This window comes from Diabrotica virgifera, chromosome 3 (genome assembly GCF_917563875.1).
Source record: "Diabrotica virgifera virgifera chromosome 3, PGI_DIABVI_V3a".
NCBI lineage: Eukaryota > Metazoa > Arthropoda > Insecta > Coleoptera > Chrysomelidae > Diabrotica > Diabrotica virgifera.
In genome coordinates, this window is record NC_065445.1 from 267,042,144 (window position 1) to 267,062,074 (window position 19,931).

The 19,931-nt window shown below is 35.0% G+C and overlaps 1 protein-coding gene across 1 annotated transcript in view; it reads left to right on the forward strand.

Moving 5' to 3' along the window:
- Nucleotides 1-2,032: 2,032 nt before the first annotated feature.
- LOC126882745 (uncharacterized) overlaps nt 2,033-19,931 on the forward strand; it is a 47,996-nt gene continuing 30,097 nt past the window's right edge. Inside the window, exon 1 of the mRNA XM_050647736.1 lies at nt 2,033-3,569. Within this exon, the coding sequence (XP_050503693.1) occupies nt 2,033-3,569 (1,537 nt within the window). The remainder of the gene's footprint in view (nt 3,570-19,931) is intronic.

The window sequence follows — 19,931 nt, forward strand, 5'->3', positions numbered from 1 at the left end:
CCCACCCCACCTCCGTGGGGGGTCGTGTTTAGTGCCATTCGATAGATTTTTCAAAAATATTGAATAAGTGTATTTTTCAGTTTTTTGATCTGATGTTCATTTCGCGAAATATCGCGGGATTCGTATTTAAAATATTAAATTTACCCCCCACCCCTCTCCGTGGGAAGTCGTGTTTGGTATCATTCCATATATTTTTGAAAAATATTGAGTACTTATTTTTTAGTTTTTTGATTTGTCATTCATTTTGCGAAATATTCGTTTTTTTCTTGTGAAATTTTTGGGACTCACCCATTTCCTTAAGAGCAAACAGTAGCGATCAACAGGTAGCAAAAACGCGTTCCTAGATTGCGGCTGTAATTTTGAATATTTTTTCGAGATATTTGGCACACGTATTCGTAATATTATAAAGAATGGAGGTACAGAGCCCAATTTGAAAAATATATTAATATGTGGAAATTACTCTGTAATTAAATACAATATTAAAAAAACGAGCCTGTACCGCCATTAAGAAGAACAAAAAAATACACTTTCTTCAAATAAACTTTTTTATCCTATGCCTAGATTTTGTGTCATTTTGGAACTACTAAAATTTTTTATTTCATTAGTAGTTCCAAAGTGACACAAAATCTAGGCATCGGATAAAAAAAGTTTATTTAAAGAAAGTGTATTTTTTTGTTCTTCTTAATGGCGGTACAGGCTCGCTTTTTTAATATTGTATTTAATTACAGAGTAATTTCCACATATTAATATATTTTTCAAATTGGGCTATGCACCGCCATTCCTTATTATATTACGAATACGTGTGCCAAATATCTCGAAAAAATATTCAAAATTACAGCCGCAATCTTGGAACGCGTTTTCGCTACCTGTTGATCGCTACTGTTTCACCTTAAGCTCCGCTCAAATCGTCATATTTTTTAAATATACACTGTTTTGCATGTACTTAACTTACCTTATCTTAATCTGACGATTTCGAGTTTTTCTAAGGATAGATTCTTTTTTCGGCCCCGCCTTAACGAACTCCCCTGCATTAAGAGCCAATATATTGTCACGGTCCCAGGCCGGTCCTGTCAACGCCAGAACTCTCTGGCGCCGAAGTGTCTGAAACCCTGTTCGTCGGCGAGACAGCTATTTACGTATCGGCATATCTAGAAGATCACCGAATACACCTTTTTTTATTGCTTTGTAAATAATACATATCTTTCGATTTTTTCTGGAAATCAGTAGAATAATTGTTTACGATTTAAATTAATTTGTTATATTTTATTTAATATTTATTTAAATCCCGCTGCGACGGGCCTGGACTGTTTTTGTCACAACATATAGATCCAAAATCTAGTGCCGAACCAGCCGGTTTTCATATATTCATTATTTTATGTATAATGACTTGGCCTCGAGACTGTGAAGAATAAACACGTTCTTTTTGTCACGCATTTTTGTAAAATTGTACAGTAGTCAGTTCTTAAATAAATTCGTAAAACTGTTATCTACGTTATTGTCACTCTACTGAAGTGAAAGAGATGTATTCTCATCAACCAATGGTCCTTTGTTCGCCGTATAGTGCATAAGATTATTGAAATTCAGCGTCAATAATAAATTACCAGTTTAAATTTTATTATTACCAGTAAATTCAGTCAGCCAGTTCAAGACGGCATATCATCACGGTAAAAAGTTAGTGAAATTTTCGATCGTCAACAACAAGCAGGTTTTAGAAGAAGTTTGTTTGCCGCTGTACAAATGTGAGTTTTTCCTTTTTATTGATTTATTCCTATTCTAACCAATATTTTTAAATATTTCGTTATCTTTCGCTTTGTGTGAGCCAGTTTTTATTCAAATTTATATTTAATGATATTTGAACTTTATATTTTAAATGAGTATGCCAATTTTATTTGTAATAAACTGAAACCTGAATTATTTTAAAATTAGAATCGGTTTTTTGGTATAAATTGCTTTCATTTAATTAATAGTATTTGAATTATTTCGGAATAGGATTGATATTAAGCATAAATTTCATTCATTTAATTAAAATAAAATGCCGGAATCAAAAGAAACGAAAGAATCCGAAAAGTTGCGTAAAAGTAGGGAATCTGTTAGAAATCGTCTCGATACCTTCGCAAAATACATTGATAAAATAGCTATACCGGGGTCGTCGGATAATTTGCCGGTCACCGAACTTTCAGTCAGATTAGATCGGGCTGAAACAATAATAGAGGAATTTGAAGTTGTTCAGGGTAAAATAGACGCGTTAGTAGATGATGTATCAGTTGAAATAAAGTATCGTGAAGATTTTGAAAATGTTTATTTTTCTACTATAGCAAAGGCAAAAGAGCTTCTGCAGCCTAAGCCTATTATATCTAGCAACGAAAATGCAAATCAAAGTTCAGTTTCTGATCGTAATAGCTCATTCAATTCAGGGATAAAGCTCCCAACCCTTCATTTGCGTCAATTTAGCGGGAACTATTCAACCTGGTTAGATTATCATGATTGCTTCGATACAATAATCGTTAAAAATAATGATATAAGTGACATTCAGAAATTTCATTATTTAAAATCATCCCTATCGGGGACAGCTGAAAAGATAATAAATTCTATTAAGGTTTCTGCAGCTAATTTTACAGTAGCGTGGAAGCTTCTTTGTGACAGGTATTCTAATGAGCCTTTACTAATCCATAATCACATCAAGTCCATTTTTAATCTAAAGGTAGTTAATCGTGACAGTTCTAAGTGTCTCCAACATCTAATTGATGGATTAACTAGTAATCTGCGATCTCTAGAATCCTTAGGGGAGCCAGTAAGCACTTGGGACTCAATAATAATTTTTATAATTCTAGAAAAACTTGATCCTGAAACTGTCAAAGATTGGGACAAGGAGAGTCAAGGTAATGCCCCTACGTCGGTAAAGCCTACTCTCGACGATCTTCTAAAATTCTTGCAGCATCGAGCTGATACTTTAGAAAAGTTCGAAGCAAGATCTATCAAGGGAGGTTCTAGTTCCAAAGATCATTCTCATTCTTCATCTCATAGGTCCAAAACTCATACAAGTCAATCATTCATCAATAATGGAGCTTCTTCAGATCTGTGTCCACATTGTAATGGTCCTCATAAAATGTCAACTTGTACTTCTTTTCAAAATTTAGATGTACATGCGCGCATGCGTGAGGTCAAAAGGGTACGAGCGTGTTTTAATTGTTTATTTATAGGACATCAAAATACCAGTTGCAAGTACGGTAAGTGCAAGAAATGTGGGAAGAAGCATCATACGCTTCTCCACGTTAATGCAGAAAATAGCAATTCTCCAAATGATACTCAATCCGTTTCTTCGGATAATCAAACTCCACAAACATTGTCATGTCATGCAGTCCAGAATTCGTTTGCACTGCTGTCAACTGTCACAGTCCAAATTCCAGATCGGTCTGGAGTTAAGCATAATTGTAGAGCCCTTCTAGACAGTGGTTCTCAGTCACATTTTGTCACGTATAGTCTGGTTTCCAAATTGGGTCTCTCCAAGGAACCTGCCGACATTTCAGTGGTCGGTGTCACTCAAATATCTTCAAGGATAAAGCACATGAGTAAGTTGTCAGTATATTCGTTATATTCTTCTTTTTCGACAACCTTAAACTGTCTTGTTACTTCTTCAATTTGTGGTCATGTTCCAAGTATTCCGATCGACGTAGACTCTGTCTCTATTCCATCGAATATTCGCTTGTCTGATCCAAATTTCAATATTCCTTCCGGCATAGATCTTCTCATAGGTGTAGAGCTTTTCTGGGATCTTCTGTGCGTTGGACAAATCAAATTGGGTCCTCAGAAACCCATTTTACAAAAAACCAAATTTGGCTGGGTAATTTCTGGCCCACTGCCCAAAAGGTACGATCATCAAATCGTCACTTGCAATTTCGCACATCAAAATGAATGTCATCATCTATCAAGATTCTGGGAAATAGAAGAGTGTCCACTTCTCCCACCTCTTTCAAAGGAGGAAATAGAGTGCGAGGAACACTTTAAATCGACTCATAAAAGAAATTCGGATGGTCGTTTTGTAGTCAGTCTTCCATTAAAGAATTCGACTGATACTCTGGGTGAATCTAGGAGCAGAGCTGGAAAAAGATTCTTTAATCTAGAACGAAAACTTCAGAATAATCCTATCATGAAGGATATGTATGTTTTATTTATGGACGAATATATTTCAATGGGTCATATGTCTAAGGTTGAGGAGCCTACAGACCCAGCTCACTTCTATCTTCCACACCATGGAGTCCTTAAGGAGAATAGTCTCACTACTCAGCTGCGTGTAGTGTTCGATGGTTCTTGCCCTACCACTTCAGGTGTTTCAGTTAACGATCTTCAAATGGTCGGACCAGTCGTCCAAAATGATCTTATATCAATTCTATTTCGATTTAGGCAACACACTTATGTGGCTTCTGCTGACATCGCCAAAATGTATCGGCAAATTCTCGTTTGTCCTTCTGAACGAAACCTCCAGCTAATTCTGTGGAGACGGGATCCTCAGGAGCCTTTGCAAACTTATTCTCTGAACACGGTAACTTACGGCACTGCCTCTGCCAGCTTTCTTGCTACAAGATGCCTGCTTCAATTATCTTATGAAAATTCTGAGCAGTATCCTCAAGCTGCAAAGATTATTAAAAATGATTTCTACGTGGATGACCTCCTGACGGGGTCTGATTCAGCCTCAGAGCTTCTTCAACATTGTCAAGAAATTAATCATATATTATCAAAAGGTTGTTTCCCTCTTCGAAAGTGGGTTTAGAACGACCCTTCACTTCTTACAGATATTCAGGATTCTTTGGTCCTTTCAGATCTTCCTTTCTCGCTAGGTTCTTTTGAAATTACAAGAACTCTGGGACTGCAGTGGTGTCCAAAATCCGACCTTCTTCAGTATCATATATCCTCTGACGTTCTTCCTAGAACGGTTACTAAAAGGTCTATACTTTCTGGGATAGCCCATATATTCGATCCTCTTGGTCTTCTTAGCACCACAATTATCATTGTAAAAATTTTAATGCAACGGCTGTGGTTGGAAGGCTTGGAGTGGGATCAAGCTGTACCTCTAGACATCCACACGAAGTGGCTTTCATTTCGGGATCAGCTCTGCCATTTAAACAATGTAAGAATTCCTAGACATGCTATCATTGCAAATGCTTCAACTATTGAACTGCATGGCTTCTCTGACGCTAGCGAAGCTGCATATGGTGGCGTTATTTATATTCGAAGTATTGATCACCGAGGTAATATATCGGTGCGTCTCTTTTGTGCCAAGACAAGAGTATCTCCTTTAAAAAAAATTAGCCTTCCTCGATTGGAACTTTGTGGAGCCTTGATATTGTCACGGCTCGTGAAGAAAGTCACAGAATCGCTCAGTCTTCAATTTCATGATATTGTTCTTTGGACAGATTCCACTATCGTCTTAGGGTGGATCAGAACCTCGCCACATATTCTTAAAACATTCGTGGCTAATAGAGTGTCTGAAATTCAATCCAGCACTTCGTCTAGCGCTTGGAGACATGTCGGTACCAAGGATAATCCTGCGGATTTATTGTCCCGAGGTGTGGAACCCAGTCTACTTGCGTCATCAAAAATTTGGTGGCACGGTCCTCCCTTCCTCATGGAATCTCCTAGTAGTTGGCCGGTCCTAATCATTCAGCCTGAGCAAGATCTTCCGGAGACTAAGAAAGTTACTCATTCTTTGGTCACAAGCTTCGTGCAATTCTTTCCATTCCAGAATTACAGCAATTTCTCGTTTCTCACAAGAGTCATTGCTCGTTGTTTGCGTCTCTTCCGAAATAGTTCAGGGTCAAGATGCAGAGTTTCCGATCCTCTCACCACCATACAGCTTCAAGCCTCTGTCATATGTATTGCAAAGATGGTTCAAGCAGAGATATTTCCAAAGGAACTTCATAACCTTTCCAAGGGAAAATCGCTGTCTTCTAAAAGTAAAATTCTTTCTTTAAATCCATTTCTGGATAGTGATGGAGTAATCAGAGTTGGTGGTAGATTACGCAACTCTAAATATGATTTTAATAAAAGACATCCAATACTTCTTCCTGCAAATCATCCTGTTACGATTATGATCTTTCGGTCGGAGCATCTAAGGTTGTTGCATGCCGGTCCTCAGCACTTACTGTCCGTCGTTCGTGAACGTTTTTGGCCTATTTCAGGTAGATCTATTGCGAAACAGGTTGTTCGTCAATGTATACGCTGTTTTCGTGCCAATCCTCCTCAATGTACACCCATGATGGGAGATCTTCCTGCATCTAGAGTAAATCCATCGTTTCCGTTTGCAATCACGGGAGTGGACTATGCAGGCCCGTTCACTCTCAAAACAAGACAAGGTAGAAACCCAGGTACTTACAAGGCTTATGTTAGTCTTTTTATTTGTCTAGCTACTAAAGCTATACACTTGGAACTGGTCACAGACTTAACTACATCTTGCTTCCTCGCTGCTTTAAGACGATTTATAGCTAGAAGAGGCAAGCCAGTTCAAATTATGTCCGATAATGGCACGAACTTCGTAGGTTGTCGTAACGAGCTTAAGCATCTCGGTAAGTTTATCAAATCTAATGAAAAACAAATCGCGGAATCATGCTGCAATGATGAAATCAATTGGCAATTTATTCCTTCGCATTCCCCTCATTTCGGCGGAATATGGGAGGCGGGAGTAAAATCTATGAAATCGCATTTAAAAAGAGTCGTTACGGGATCTCATTTAACTTATGAAGACTTTTCAACTGTGCTCACTCAGGTGGAAGGTATACTAAATTCACGCCCTTTAAGTCCTATGTCCTCCGATCCTTCAGACCTTTTACCTATAACCCCGGCTCACTTTCTGATTGGGAGGTCCATGAATTCCATACCAGAAGTAGACGTTTCTAATGTCAACCCTCTTCGGTTATCAAGATTTGAACATCTTCAGCAACTCCGTCAACATTTTTGGCGAAGATGGTCTTTGGAGTACGTTTCGGAGATGCAGCAGAGACAAAAGTGGAAGGTGAATCAATTCCAAATTAAGGTTGGTGCTCTTGTCCTAATTAAAAGTAAGGACGCCCCTCCTCTCCAGTGGTCCCTGGGACGTGTGGAACAGTTGCATCCAGGGGCTGACAACATTTCAAGGGTTGTCACACTTAAAACAGCTAAAGGACTCGTTCGTGTAGCAGTTGTGAACATTTGCCCACTTCCAAGTGAATAAAAGTCGCCAGGTGACAGTGATTATTTATTGACTGTAATATATTGCGTTTAATTTCATTTTTTAATTTATTGAAAGCTTTCCCTTTCAAGGTGGGGGGCATGTTTACGATTTAAATTAATTTGTTATATTTTATTTAATATTTATTTAAATCCCGCTGCGACGGGCCTGGACTGTTTTTGTCACAACATATAGATCCAAAATCTAGTGCCGAACCAGCCGGTTTTCATATATTCATTATTTTATGTATAATGACTTGGCCTCGAGACTGTGAAGAATAAACACGTTCTTTTTGTCACGCATTTTTGTAAAATTGTACAGTAGTCAGTTCTTAAATAAATTCGTAAAACTGTTATCTACGTTATTGTCACTCTACTGAAGTGAAAGAGATGTATTCTCATCAACCAATAATTTTTATAACTATATAAAGAGACATTTTTGAAATTAGAGTTAGTTATAAATTTGTAGTCGTCGGTCGAGTAATATTTTCGATGTTCGGACGCGAAATAAATGTAAATGTAAATTGTACATATGTATTAGACATTTAGATAAATTGTTGTTTTAGTGTAATCTTTAATAAAGCCGTGGATATTTTGTAACGAATAAAAATAATGCAGTATTTTAATGTTAAGTTTGTAAATTAGTGTTATTAAAGGATATAAATTCAGTGTTCTTTATTTCTTTAAGTGTAAGTTATTAAAAATAAATAAAGTCAATTAAATTAAGCTTAGTGCCTAAAAACATAAATAATAAAATAGTAGAGTCAACCACATAAAAAGACAAGTACATCACAATATGGTAGAGATACATTTTCAGGGTACAAGATTTCTCCCCATGTAATAATCTGGCGCGCTCGAGCAACTGCAAAAATCCCCGCTTGGGCTCCCCAACCATTATATGTACATATACAGGGTGTCCAGAAACTCTCCCGACAAACGAAGACAAGAGGTTCCTCAGATAATTTTAAGACAATTTAATCCAATTCACCTAGTCCGAAAATGCTTCCTAAGGGAGCTAGAGATATTTGAAGATGGCGTCTGGTAATTAGTTTTTCTTAAATACCTCCAGAACGCTTTAATTTAGAAAAGTGGAAACTGGTACGCTTATTTATCTTAGATAAATCGATTCCATTAATTACGAATTTTTAGTACCGGTCATAAGAGCCAGTTTTGGGTAGGGCAACTGGTATTTTATCGCATAACTTTAACTTTAACTCTTTAACTTCTAAGCATTTTTGACACTACATTATTAAATTGTGAGGTATTCTAGTTCTAAAAGAAAGTACTCTTACTTTAAGGCGGTAGAATGCACCGTTTTCTACTAGAAAAATCGATTTGAGAATTTTTCGTTCATTGAATCTGAAAAAAATTAAAATTTTTTTCTTCAAAAAAAGACGGTGTATTGTACCGACTTAAAGCAAGCGTAACTTTTAGTACTAAAATACCTCATAATTTAATCATCAGGTGTTAAAAAGGCTTAAAAAATAAAGACAAAAAAGTTATGCGATAAAATAACCGTTGACCTACCCAAAACGGACGCATATGACCGGTATTAGAATTTCACAACTAAGGAAATCGATTTATCTCTGGAAGATAAATAAACGTACCAGTTTTCGTTTTTCTGAATAGTTTTTTTTTATTTTTTTTTCAAAATCAACAGACGAAAAATTTTAAATCAATTTTTCTAGAAAACGGTGCGTCCCACCGGCTTAAAGCAAGAGTACGTTTTAGTACTAGAATACCTTGCAATTTGATAATCCAGTATAAAAATGCTTAGAAGTTAAAGATAAAAAAGTTATACTTACGATAAAATAACCGTTGCCCTACCCAGAACGGGAGCCTATGACCGGTACTAGAAATTCGTAATTGATGTAATTGATTTATCTCTGGAGGATAAATAAGTGTACCAGTTTTAGTTGTTCTCAATAGAAGCATTCTGGAGATATTTAAGAAAAACTAATTCCAAGACGTCATTTTCAAAGAGCACTATGTCCCTTAGGATGCATTTTCGGACTAGGTGAATTGGATTAAATTGTCTTAAAATTATCTCAAGAATCTCCAGTCTTCGTTTGTCGGGAGAGTTTCTGGACACCCTGTATAACACATGTGTTTTCATTCGGATTGTCCACAATACTGGTTTATGACCGCTTCCTATCTCTGCCAATGTTAGTGCCCTTACATGGAAAATTTGGGAAGGAAATAGATCTCTTTTTGAAAAAAGATAGTCGAAAGAGTATAGTAGACTACTTAAGACACTTTTGTTTTAAATAAATGACGTAAAATTTAATTGTCATAAAACCTTAAACCCTAGGCCCTAGGGAATGATAGTAGTACCTATTATATTACACTGTACGTTCGGTTTCTCTCCTCGAATGTGGAAATAACAGGAAATTAAAATATCATTTATTATTATTCGTCTATTTCGTGGATATATAAGTAGTAGTGGCTTTCATTATAACATACTATCGATATTTGTTTTATCAAAATATTTTATTTAGGGACTCCCGGAAATCGTACCTTTTATATTTTGTTGATTGTTATATAATACCCCTAAGCGCTAAACACCATAAAAGGCTCAAACACATAAGAAAAAGAATTAAACATATCAATTACTACTGAAATGCAATACTTTTCGAATGCGGTGTCCCATATACACAAAAGCTATCTCGTCCTTTTCGCTCTCCCGTTTTTACCATTACTCCGTCCTTTTTTAAATACCATTCTAAATCGTAAAATCTGCTCCTTTGTCCGCATAATACACCAAAACTGATATAAGTAGGTCCTATCTGATTCTAGATAAGTTATTTTATTTCGGTAAATGGCACAAAAGTGGAAACACAAAAGGTTTTTTGTGCCTGAAGCAAATTGTGCATTCGGCAAAATACAATATATCGGTTAGTGTTTGTTTTGTGTTATTTGTCGAGCCCTTCAGTTAGGCTCGTGAGTTTGAAAAACTTCTTTCTAGAGAAGCCTGGTATTTTTTCTACTGTTGTTAGGATTTCTTTATTTGTGTGTTTTTGATAAATCGATCAACAGAGGTTTTATTTATTAGTAACAAATAGCTTTAATAGTCTAGAAACGAAATTTACTCAAAAACAATCTAAATAAATTTTAATATTATTTTACACTTTTTTGTTGACAGCATCAACCATGAAAGGTTTTTAGCATAGGAACATTAAGTGACAAATACGGTGATTATTTCATTCATAGGAGGTTCTGACCAATAGAAAGCTACAGAAATCTAAATTAAACTGATAATTTTTGATAATTTCCCGTCGTCAAGTATATTACGTCAGATGCCCTTCGTTGCTACGAAAAAATACATTCAGTGACATTAATGAAAATTAATGTTTTAAAAATTATAAAAGTGATGACTTTCAACCGTGAAATATTTATAACAACTGTGTGTTTAATTGTACTAATTTGTACTTACATAAATAAATTACAATAAAATTTTGGTTTTGAACAGTTTTATTCAGGAAATAATCGCAACAAATTGCACTCGATCTCTAAAATTAATATAGAATTTTAGAGCTCTTGTGCAATTACTACTGACAATTTAAATTAGCATTTAAATATTTTTTTCTACAACCGTGTTAAAAATGCAATTTTTAGCACTCCATACGAGCGTTAAAAATGCTACTTTAAGGCACTAGTGCTTTAAAATTTAAGGCACTGCAGTTCGTATTGACCGTATAGTCAATTTTGATGTAATGTCAAAAAAATATAAAAATGGAATGTCAGTCAAGTTCAAGTAAAAGTTTTTGTAGATATTGTCCTGTAATTACGTTTGTAGAAAAATATTGTATGATATGCGTGTTAAAAAGTACATTTTTAAGGCACTCATGTGAATGTGAAAACTTTCACATGCGTGCCTTAAACGTGTACTATTAACACTTATATCATAAATATCTATTTTCTAAAACCGTGTTAAAAATGCAATTTTTAGCACTCCATAGGAGCGGTAAAAATGCTACTTTAAGGCACTAGTGCTTTAAAATTTTTAAGACACTGCAGTTAAAAGTGAATTGTCAAATTGTAAAAGGTCAAAATATTTATATTTCATTGATTAACATTAATATTAATAGTTCAACTTACGCAATTTGAAAAAGGTGGTTTAAAAGGTTTTTTAAAATTTAATTGAAACTACATTATTGCATTTTTAACACATTTGTAAAAAAAAACAAGTTTATGTAACGGTATAATATTTTCGCTAAAAATTTTTAGACATTCCCCTCGAGTGTAGACAACCAGTTCTACCTTTTACGGGTCATAGATTTCTTGGTTTCAGCAATTAATCAAAATATTGTATTTTATAAATTTATAACGTTTGTAGAAAAAATGTTGTATTTAAGGCACTCATGTGAATTGCAGATTTCGCTTCGCTCATTCTGCAAACTTTCACATGCGTACCTTAAAATTGTACTTTTAACACTTATATTATAAATAACTATTATACAATCCTATTATCCAGCGTAATTTAAAAAAAGTTCACGTTGTATTTTGTATAAGTAAATGTTATCCGGAAACCTTGTTCTTCTTCCCGGAAAAAGTTCTCGGAAAAATAGATCTATCATTGATGCAATATTTGTTATCAAACAGATAGCGGAAAAATCCATAGAATTTAATAAACCTGCATATTATAGTCTGTTTCAACGAAAATTTGACCCCCTCAGAAAATCAGAAACCAAGATCTTCTTCAAAGTTAAAAAAAACACGTCATTTTTTAATGGAAGGGGGACGAATTTTCATGCAAAATCATGCTCTCAAATGTAACCCCCTACTGATCCGCACCTACCCCCACTTTTTTTATATAGCAAGTGTGGTCGAGTGGCACATCACTTGAAAAGTAATGTTTTTCTCTAAACGACGCTCTATTTTTTTTTAATTTAAGTTTTAAGTTTGAAGATAATTTTGGACTTAATTTTATTATAAATTAGTTAAATCCAAAATTATCTTTAAGAGGATCGGTACGTATTTTCGGCTGCAATGCTATTCAAATAGGGATTCATTTTTTTCGAATCCTGAGAAAACTAATAAGTATTTTTGAAAAATTTAAACGCAGAATGAAAGATTACGTTATTAGCGAGGGCCGAAAGTCCCTGAGAACTTCTGTAATGTTTATTTTAATAAGTTACAGGGGTGAAAAACTAAGAGAAAATTTAGTGTGATTTTTAATTTCAAATATATCATTCAAAATAAACTTTTTATTTATTCTAAGGGACTTTCGGCCCTCGGTAATAATTTAGTCTTTCATTCTGTGTTTAAATTTTTCAAAAATATTGATTGGTTTTTTCAGGATTCGAAAAAAATGAACACAATGCCGTGGTAATATTTTCCAAATCTATCTTTGTCTTACAACGCACTCAGCCGAATATAATACTGTCAGCATATATTGTCAGTCAGACACTGACAATCAGTGACAATTCTAAATATTTGACATTGCATCGGGAATATGTTGAGTTATTGATTAAATATTATTGATATTTATATAGTGTATTTGATAAATAATTGATTTAACACGTGAACTTAATAATAAAAAGTTATCTATTGTGTATTATTTGTGGAAGATCCAAGCAGAGAATACATTAGGATAATATATTCTGCGATCCAAGTATTTTGTTGTTAAAGATGTTCAAAATTGTAAGCGTTCCATAACAATATATAATTAAAAAATCACTTTAACACTTTTCCTCTTTTCTCGATTGAGTATTAGTCTTTGTTGTGCAAATAAATTATTACAATCACTGAATACATAGTTAGTGAAAAAATTATCACATTTATTAACTGAATTAATAATTTGCAATTATAAAAATAACAGTTATCCAAGAACATTCAAAACCCATCTCTTTAAATTAATGATGACATTTTCAAGTACAATGACATTCTAGTAATGTTTACATATCTATACCAGTGTGAATTTTACTACGCGTAATTTGCCGTGTAAAGACAGAAAAAGTAGGGATACACGTAAAATATTTGCGAATTATGTACCCATAGCCTTAAGGTTATTCCGCAAATTAAAAAAAATTAGAGGGTCCTGTAGAGAAAACAAATACTTTTCACATGATGTGCCACTCGACTACACTTGCTATTAAAAAAACTGAGTGGCTGAGGTGGGGCAGGGAATTTTGCAAGAAAATTCGCCCCCCCCCCCCCCTCAATACAAATTCACATGTTTTTTTTAAATTCTGAAAAAAAAACTCTTGGTTTCTGAGTTACTGAGATGGGGGTCACATTTTCGTTGGAACACTCTGTATGTGCTTCGTTGATATGACCAAGGCTTTTGACAGAGTGCGAGTAAACGACGTGTTAGAAATAATAAGAGATAAAGGGATAAACCACAGGCTAATTAAGCTCAAACACGATATTAACAATCAATGTAAAACAAAAATAAGGGTAGGACATTTAACAACAGAAGACATAGTTATAAACACAGCAATTCGTTCAAGGCGATTTATTGAGTCCTTTCATATTTAATTTAATAATGGATAAAGTAATAGAAAACCATCCCAGAACAGCTGGAGTTAAGATGGGCTAGATTTAAGATGGGTAACACATTCTCGAGAGTAGTTAACAATGCTGTCCTTATCGTCGATTCTGAAGACAATCTCCAAAGGCTACTGCATGCATTTAATACTAAAGCTAAATAACTAAATATGCTCATCAATAGAGATTGCAATTGCTGGATCCAGCATCCGGCAATCCAGCTGGATCCAGTGCTTTTTTTAACATGCTGGATCCGCAAACGTGTCAAATTCGAAATAAGTTACTTAATGTCTTCATTAGCCTCTTTATTCAAAGCCGTGAGTTGGCAACTTGCCATTCTATCGCGCTGGCAGTAGCTCAGTATGCTGGAAAGATTTTATAGCTTAAAAGTTTGCATCGATAAAGCGTTGATGTACATTGATTCTGCAATAAAATTCTCTGCAGGCGAGTGGTCAATAATCAATGAGTTAATCGCCACTTTTAACCGGCTGTAGAAGCTCCTTACAGAATAGATCCCACTTTGACAACGCCAACACAACCATAAAATTTGTCTTAGACAAACTAAATAGCCAGGACTTTAGCCTTAATGCCGATCTATCGGAAGCACTACGCAACAGAATCACGGAACGGCGTCTCTAAGGCCGATGCCGCAGTGCAGGAAGTTTGGTAGGATGGTGGATGGTAGATACCCGCCTGGCGACAATCCAACTACTTATACCACGAATAATACAACGACGGTAGCCGCAGTGGCCTTCCACTACCATCTACCCATCCGATGGTCCGCCAGGCGTCTATCCACCCATATCAGTCGTGTTTGATAATCCATCCGGGTAGCCTCGCTATAAATATATTACATATATGGAGGAAAGCGTAATAAGTGCTGTTTATAAAAGAAGGGCAATAATTTTTTGCATAATCACATTTGTAATACACCCCAGAATAAGGTTCAAGAAGTCGCCCACGAGAAAAGTGGTCCAAATTTTTTTTAATCAAATTGCAAAAATTATTATTTTTGGTTCGGACAAATCTTTTTTAACTTTTTTAGACCATTCTGGACAAAAAAGGTCTCTTTTAATTTTTCTCTAAAGTTGGTGGTTTTCGAGTTATGTATAAGCAATTTAAAATTTGAAAAACGCGAAAATGGCTATTTTTAAGACTTAATAACTCGGTTAAAAATTATTATTACGAAAGTCAGAAAGTGACTAAATCAAAGTTTAAAGCCCCCCTACATGAATTAATGTATTACTAAGCTGTTTTTTTAAGTATTAACAATAAGCCGTAAGATCGTATTGACGCGGCTAAGTGCGAGTAAGATGCCCCATTGGACTGCCGGAATGGCATCTCTCTCGCACTCACCATAGACGGCCGCCCAATAATACGTGCTGGCGCTTATTATTATTACTTAAAAATAACAGCTTAGTAATAAAAAAATGACAAAAATTTTTTTTTACATTATTTGCCATTATAATTGCCGAAGATAGTAACATTTTTTTCGCAACTTTAGAGAGAGGCATGATGTCTCCTCAGCAGTCAGTTGGATACTGACTTCATTTCACTCTATTCACTGCGTCCAGGATGCAGCGACCCTCCACCATCCACCTTTAAAATCCACCATCCAAGCCACCATCTAGCATCCTGCAGTGCGGCATCGGCTTATGAGATTACAGGTACATTAGTGTATTTACAAAATCAAAAAAAGTATGACGAAGGACTAAACAATCCTGGTTACTTCCCCATGCCGAAAAATAATGCAATGCGACAAGAGATGAAAAATATGTTGATTCGTATAAATAAACAAGTAACTGTGGAACCAGTGCAAGATATAATGAAAGAAGATGGGCCAACTAATCCGGAGCCTGTGAATTTTACTTTGGAACAAGAACTTGAGATTGAATTGAAACGAGAAAGATAAAACATTTATAGCCAAAAAACTGATTCTCAAAAAGATTACGAAAAGATTTTGGAAAAGAATATGGCGGTTTATGAGCCCGAAGGAGTGAAAGGCGATCGTTTGTCAATGGTCTATGACTATTTGATGATCTTAAAACCGACCAGCACAGAGGCCGGAAGGGCTTTCTCCGCAACCGGCTATTGGGACCAGAACCTATTTAACTTCAAATCAGGCCCGAGGCACTACATAATTTTCGGGCCCCTAAATATTTAATAATAATAATGAAGTTAATGAGTTAATATTGATATCAAATTTTTTAATTGTTCTAAGACCTTCTTCTTAACATGCCCTCTCAAGTCCTCTTGAAGTTGGCGATTAACATGGCGAAACTGTTTCTGTCTCGAGCTATTCTAAATAGTTGTTCTGCTTTCTTTATTCCTGTCCACTCCCGGATATTCTTCAATCAAGAGGCCTGCTTTCTACCAATTCCTCTGCGTCCTTCGATTTTACCCATCATAATAAGTTGAAGAATATTATACAGGTCTCCCCTTACTACGAGTCCAAAATAGGCCATCCTTCTATATTTGATATTATCAAGCAGCTCGCGGGCAGCATTTGCTCTCTTAAGGACTGCCACACTTGTCAGAGTAGCCGTCCATGGTATTTTCAGTGTATGTCTGTGCAGTCACATTTCAAACGAAGGCCTCCAAACGATTAATGGTCGATATTTTTAATGTCCATGCTTCGACACCATACAAGAGGACTGACCAAATGTAACATTTAATCATGCGCTTTCGAAGTTTAAGTTGCAAGTTATCATTACAGAAGAATGACCTCATTTTTAAAAATGTCGTGCGGGCTATCTCTATTCTACATTTTATCTCTTTATCTGGATCTAGTTGTTCAGTAATATGGCAACCAAGATATTTAAAACTGGGTACTCTTTGAATTATATGACCATCAACATATAACTCTGAATCTTGATGGGCCAAATGGCTAAATACCATGTATTTTGTTTTTGAACAGTTTATGTTTAGGCCAAACTCTCTTCCCACTGTGTCAATAGCATTTAAAAGGTGTTGTAATCTATTCATATCATCACTTAAAATAACTGTATCGTCTGCATATCTGATTGTATTTATCAGAATTCCATTAACTTTCACACCACATTCCAAAATATGGAGCGCTTCCTTAAATATTATATCTGAATATAAATTGAATAACAGTGGGGACAGTATACCACCCTGTCTGACACCTCTTTGTATTTTGCATATTTCTGTTGATTTTCTTTTTATGCAAGCTGTGGCTGTTTGACGCCAGTATAATTTTTCTATGATTCGTACATCTTGACTATCAACTCCTTAATCCTTTAATATTTTAATTAATTTGTGATGTTGTACTCGATCAAAGGCCTTCTCATAGTCAATAAATACAGCAAATACGTCTTTCCTTTGATCTCGGCATTTCTGCAATAATACAATTAGTGCAAAGAGTGCGACCCGGGTTCCCAGTCCATTTCTGAAGCCAAATTGTGTTTCATCCTGGTCTTCTTCACATTTATCTCTGATTCTACTGTGGATGATACGTAGAAAGATTTTCAAAGTGGGCTCATGTGGTTCACCACAGTTGACAAATTTGAAAATTTATCTTATTTTATTACAATAAAATTTTTTTGATGATCTTTCCGGGCCCCATTAAAATGCGGGCCCGAGGCAGGTGCCTCACTGGCCTAGTGGTAAAATAGGCCCTGATTGGGACCGTGCAAGTTAGGTAAAGCGACACTTGGTTTCTACGCTCAACAATATTTTTCGCACTTTTAATTATATTGGCCAATTGTATTAGTCCTGGTTACTAAGAAATTGTCAAGGCCATAGTCCAAAAAAACTTATAAGAAGAAAAAGTCAGATTCAGGTTATGTTATTAAAACGTAAACAATTGTATGTAGTAAATAAAATTAGTTATTAAAATGCAGTACTGCAAGCAAAATACAATTAATTAAATTTACCTTTAAATAATAATTGCATATCATATCAATATTGTGGAGAAATATATAATTTTTCTTCTTCAATGACAGTAGGTATGAAATATACGTAAATTTGACATTTTCAAATGACAATATAAATTATTTAAGAAAGTTGCAATATTTCTCCGCTATTCGCGCACGATCGTTTCTCGTATCCCCTCCAAGTACTGGCACACTCAAATATGTGCAGTTCTGTGCGAAGTAGGTTAGGCCTATGTTTTTAAGGTATCACTTACATAAAACTAAATATATCATGTTTCTGTTGTTTAGAAATTTAGCATACAGACAAAAAAAAAACATTAAAATAATGTTTTTATTTTGAATCCACATTTTGCTTGATCCGCGCTGGATCCAGCTGGATTCAGGCCAATCTTGCAAAAATCCAGCTGGATTGAAAATGCTGCTGGATTGCAATCCCTACACATCAACACCGAGAAGACTAAGTGCCTAAGTAATTTCCAAATAGCCGATAAGATGCAAATTGAAAATTGACTCAAAAACTGAGGAACAGGTGAATCACTTCAAATATCTTGGAGCGGAAAGAACCAACTATGGAAATTTCTCAAAAAAGGTCAGAGAACAAACAATGAAAGCAGCTACAATCTCGGGATGCCTGAAAGAAATCGTATGGAAGAACAAATATCTAAATACTGAAAGCAAAGTCAAACTATATAAAACAAGAATAAGACCTATTATAACAAACATATGCGGCAGAAACAAGACCAGACACAAATAGAACGTTACAAATAATGAGAACAGTTGAAATGAGAACACTAAGAAGTATACAAGGCAAAACTCTACGTGACAGAATAATAAGTGAGGACATCAGACAAAACTGCGGAATACAGGACATGGGGAAGTGGGTCAGACAGAGACGAAAATATTGGAACAAACATATAAAGAAAATAGAGGACAGCAGACTCGTTAAAATCGCAAAACGATTAACCCAGTAGGTAAAAAGACCACAGCCTAGACCACCAATACGATGGCGAGAATGCTGGACATCATCGTTCGGGAAAGACTTGATGGCAATGAACAGGCAGTAGCCTAATAGCATGACCGATCATGCTAGAAGGAAGAAGAAGATAAATCTTGTTTTGTTTGTGTTGGCATTGAATGAGTCAAATGCAGTGTTTGGGTCCATTATACAACACTAAAACACTAAGAGTTACTATAATAGTGACAAGATCACATCAGTAAATTCATTTATTCTTATGTTTTCTAATAAAGCTGCTCCCCAAAAAAATATTAGCATCACATTAAAATCTACGAAAAAATAATCTGGGCACTAATGGGTTAATTTAATGATTATTGCTGTTACTGTCTTCGTAAGTTATATTGTTTTTTGTGAAACTCATCCCTTAATAAACCGTGAATTTATTTTTCCATCTTTTTATATTACTATTTTCTTATCACATTTAGACACGATTAAATCACGTATTAGACACATCTAATCTAATAATTAAAATATTTTGCTCTTTTTTCTTTATGTTTAGATTTACCCTGTATATTGAGAATATTCCATTTAAATATTCGAGTAGCTTTCCAGTACGTTTTCTGTAAATCGCCATATTGATTCCGCCATGTTCCCTCTGTTCCGTTTGAGAGCTCACGAAGAGATGTCGCTACGATTCAGTTAAAATTAAATTTGAAAAACGTCTTCCTCAAAGGCCGATCTCAAAGTTAATTCATGGGTTTCATAACTTTTGTTGTACATATATCGACTTTAATATTTATGTCTAGGTAATTGAATATCACAAATTATTTTTTTCTGAAATCGAAATACAAAAAATAGAATACTCGTTCGATTCTCAATTATATTTTTAGCCATTAGGAAAGTGTTAAGTATGTAATAAGTTTACAAATTAATTTACAGTTACAGTTAACAAACTCTTTATTTATTAAACAACAAAAGTTGTTTAATAATGCATTAAAAATAAATTGATGTAATTTAAAAAAAAAGTTTTTCATACAAAAAAGCAAATTGTCGATATTGGAAGTTGAAAGAGATGTTGACAAAATATAAGCTTATTAAAGAATTAAAAAATTTATTTTGACTACCAAATATTAGTGGCAATGTAGATTTATTGTTCAACTACAGTCGAACTCGCTTATTAGAATACCGGTTATAGGAATATCCCGGTTTTAGGAATAGAAATTTGAGGCCCGAAACGTTTTTACTAGACAATAATGATCGGTTATTAAAATATCCCGCTTATAGGAATACTTTTGCTTGGCTCGAGGGCTATTCCAATAAGCGGGTTCAACTGTATATGATTCAAAAGTCAACTATTTATACCTATCCGTAATATAAAGGATCCAAAACAG